Below are 3,838 nucleotides of genomic sequence, written 5' to 3' on the forward strand. Positions count from 1 at the left end.
ATTTTTAACTGCATGAGGATCACAAACCTCTGAAATCGGTTGATAAATGTAAACGTTATCGTGTTTTTATCCAGAAAAAAACGCAGCTCCCCCTTTTACCTCCATTTATTTTTAAGGCAGTCTTCACAAACATGGCAGACGCGCTGACGTATCGCAGCAACGGCTCAAAGCGGCCAATGAGGCGTCTAGGTATTTATTATGTCTATGGTTATACCCATTTATTATGTCTATGGTTATACCCATTTATCCAGTAGGGGTTCAATCTTCAACTGGCTGGCAGGAGCCGCCACTGACAGGTCACGTGTCCTGCCAGTGGTTGGCGGCAGCTGCCAGTGGCAAGTCACGTGACCTGTCATTGGTTGGTGGCAGCTGCCAGTGGCAGGGCACGTGACCTATTGGCACCCCCGTTATCACTCCAGTGCTTCCACCTCCTATCCGAGCTCCCATTCTTCCCGTGTTTTCCACCTTGCATTTTCCTATTTCTTTAACTTTTAGCGCTTTTTCCATTTGCATTGCATCAGCACATCTCACCAATAGATTGCCATCGTTAAGGACCTTTGCGTACTCTATATCCCCAATCTTGTTAGCCAGAGTTGTTGTTAGCACCAGTGGATTAACCTTCTTCATGCTCCCTTGGTTCTTCTCATTAAATCTTATTATGACTACATACTTTTCCTCTCTTTCTTTCTGGACCATAGTTTGTCCATCTTCTTCACTTTCTGTGCTATCATCTTGCTCATTTCTTACTCTTTTATTCCCTTTAGCTCTTTTGTCATCCATCCGTCTCCTATTTTCTCCCCATTCTTCTTCTTCCCCTTCATTATAATCCATATTATTCCGCCCACCTACCTCTGATCCATTCACGGAACAGTCGTGCTCAACCGCCTTCAAATTCCGTCCTTTCGCTTCCAGCGTGTTCAGTCTACCCGAGCGCTACAAAACCAGCTCGCCAAACGCGCAATGTCAAATGTGAACGAGCCCACACACTACACACTCAACACACACGCAGGAATGAAGAGGGCGGGGCACCTGTTGGAGGAGTTAAATTTCAAGTGCCAAAGGTGCCATAGTTGAAGAAACACCCACATGTTGTTCAGCCCAATCCTCATTCTAAAGCAACGAGCAGACGTCGACCAATAACAGTTATCGTTACTCACGTGGGCGTTCTTGTCTGTGTCCCTCTGTCCAATCAGAGAAGTCTATGTTGACGGTTCCGCGCATGCTCAGACATCACCTTCTCATGTGATTCTTACGCAGGCTGCGGTGGAGGTCACTGTGATCTATCAGCGCAGTCGGTGAGTGGTCCACGTTGTTAGATACTAGCGGTATTTTAATATGGTCTTGGTGTTTGTTTTACGTTACATAAAGAGAAACAAGCATGATTAGCGCGTCTTGGTGGTTAAAGTAGGCAGCGGGACTTGATTGCATGTCAGTTGCAGCATTAGCGTGTAGCAGGCTAATTAAATAAACTTTGCTACAACGGTATTATTTTAATCCCTCTTAGTTTTCCCCTCATGTAACTTATTGTGTTAGCGAATACCTATTTTACAAGGACAGATTATTAATTGTAATGTTTTTTACCAATGCTTTCCGGTTTCCATGTCTGACCCACTCAAAGTGAGAACAGGTTAGCACGTTTCATTCATGTCAGTGTCACTGCTGTAGAGTCGAGGCTAACCAGTCAGAATGGTTTAATTATTCAAGGGTTTTTACATTCATGAGAGATGCCATAATGAGATGCTTAAGATGAATATGCTTCTCTCCCCAGGACTGTCACATTGCTGCCATGGCGAAGCTCTTTGAGTCCATTGGAAAGCTGGGATTGGCCTTGGCCGTAGGAGGAGGTGTAGTAAACTCTGCACTTTTCAATGGTAAGTTCAGTGCTGAATTGCTTTCTAATGTACCTAATAAAACAGTGGCATAATTGTTTTGAGTTTATAAAAAGCCAGGTGTTTCTTTGCCAGGTTCTCAATTATATTTGAAGAGCTGTTGTCTAACTCTGTGGGGTTTTTCATTGCAGTGGATGCGGGACACAGGGCGGTCATCTTCGACAGGTTTCGAGGTGTTCAGGATGCTGTTGTTGGGGAGGGCACACACTTCCTAATTCCCTGGGTGCAGAAGCCAATCATCTTTGACTGCAGGTCCCGTCCACGCAATGTGCCTGTCATCACTGGTAGCAAAGGTACGTCATTCCTCAGTCTTTATTTCTCTTACTGTTTCTGTCTGGCTTCTGTTCTTCATTTATTCTTTAATGTCTATATCTTTCTGTCTCTCCGTATCACAATATGCTTTATTCTTTTTCTTTTACTAATAAAACTTAGGAAACTGCACAATGGTCTGTCTTTGTCCCTCTCAGATTTGCAGAATGTCAACATCACGCTGAGGATCCTGTTCCGGCCAGTTGCTACACAGCTGCCGCGGATTTTCACCAGCATCGGAGAGGACTATGATGAGAGAGTGCTGCCCTCCATCACCACCGAGGTCCTGAAGGCTGTAGTGGTGAGTATCATACATAACGCTGTGAAAACATGTAAACTATCAAAAAAGGCTCAGTAAATTATTATTTTTTTTTTTAAGAGATTAATCATTTTATTCAGCAAGGATGGAATAAATTGTGAAATTTATAATGTTACAAAATATTTCTATTTCAAATAAATACTGTTCTTTTTGACTTTCTGTTCAAAAGATCCTGAAAAAAAAATGTATCACTTCCCACACAAATATTAAGCAGTGCCACTTACATAGATAATAATTAATTAGATCATATTTATGAATTGAATGCCACCATAAAACTGTAATTATAAGTGGGATACTCAAAGTTGGGGGCATGTCAGTGTGTAAATATGTTGGAGCGCAATTAATGCAGCATCTGTATTGATGGTAAGCTTGTTAAATGATTGAAATGATTTTTTCCCCCATTTTTTATAAAACAGTGTCATGTACAAAATATAATTTTATTGTACAATTACAATTGAAAATATAGTACGATTTCATTTACAGAACCTTAATAAACTGAATAAAAAAACTAAAAGAAAAACACTTTAAGCACACATTTGTTCATGTTTTAGATGTAGAGTTAAAAAAAATGTAATATTCAAAAAGTTTAAAATAATTTTATATAGAAGTATGTCGCCATTTTGCTCTCACCAAAGTGATTTAAACACGCCTGATGTCGTAATTACAACTTTGCAATGCGTAAACGCAAACTTCCCAGGAGGACTTTAAAGGGGTCATATGATGCTGCTAAAAAGAACATTATTTTGTGTATTTGGTGTAGGGATGCGCCGATCCGATATTCATATCGGGTATCGGCTCCGATAGTGCCATTTTTCTCGGATCGGGTATCGGTCAGAGAGAGCCGATCCAAATCCGAGAATTTTTTTTTTTCCGATTGTGCGAATTATTCTGTGTTACTTCTGAAGCCATACGATAGCTTAATGTGAGCTACATATGAATATTTAAGTCCTTACATTAAAGTTCACACAAACTCTTTTCTCCGCTGTGGCTGTCAATCATTCGTTCAGCCTTTAAACCCTGGTCGCGTTCGGTTACAGCAGTCAGCTCGGTAAAGCTCTCTCCAAGATCATTCTGTGTTCCCATTATACTTGATCTGTAAATACATGTCTATGATTTTGCAAAAAGGACTTTATCTTTTTGCCGGAGTTTAATATTTTGTTACTTGCTACCGGGTGTCTGTGAGAACAAAACACGGGCGTAGAAAAGACTATAAATTGTTTTTAATGTGCACAGTAACTGAAATTTAAAACTGTTAAAAGAAAGGCTCAATAACTGTTGCACAGATATAATACACTACGCATCAATTTCTCTTCCCTTTGTG

At 40.6% G+C, this 3,838-nt stretch overlaps 1 protein-coding gene across 1 annotated transcript in view; it reads left to right on the forward strand.

The window, feature by feature from the left end:
- Nucleotides 1-1,200: 1,200 nt before the first annotated feature.
- The window catches only part of phb (prohibitin), a 6,196-nt gene continuing 3,558 nt past the window's right edge, over nt 1,201-3,838 (forward strand). The window contains exons 1-4 of the mRNA XM_016450479.1: nt 1,201-1,295; nt 1,769-1,871; nt 2,021-2,182; nt 2,357-2,499. Of these exons, the coding sequence (XP_016305965.1) occupies nt 1,787-1,871; nt 2,021-2,182; nt 2,357-2,499 (390 nt within the window). The 5' untranslated portion in view covers nt 1,201-1,295; nt 1,769-1,786. The remainder of the gene's footprint in view (nt 1,296-1,768; nt 1,872-2,020; nt 2,183-2,356; nt 2,500-3,838) is intronic.

The sequence above is a fragment of the Sinocyclocheilus anshuiensis genome, unplaced genomic scaffold (assembly GCF_001515605.1).
Source record: "Sinocyclocheilus anshuiensis isolate Anshui unplaced genomic scaffold, SAMN03320099.WGS_v1.1 scaffold2630, whole genome shotgun sequence".
Classification (NCBI taxonomy): domain Eukaryota; kingdom Metazoa; phylum Chordata; class Actinopteri; order Cypriniformes; family Cyprinidae; genus Sinocyclocheilus; species Sinocyclocheilus anshuiensis.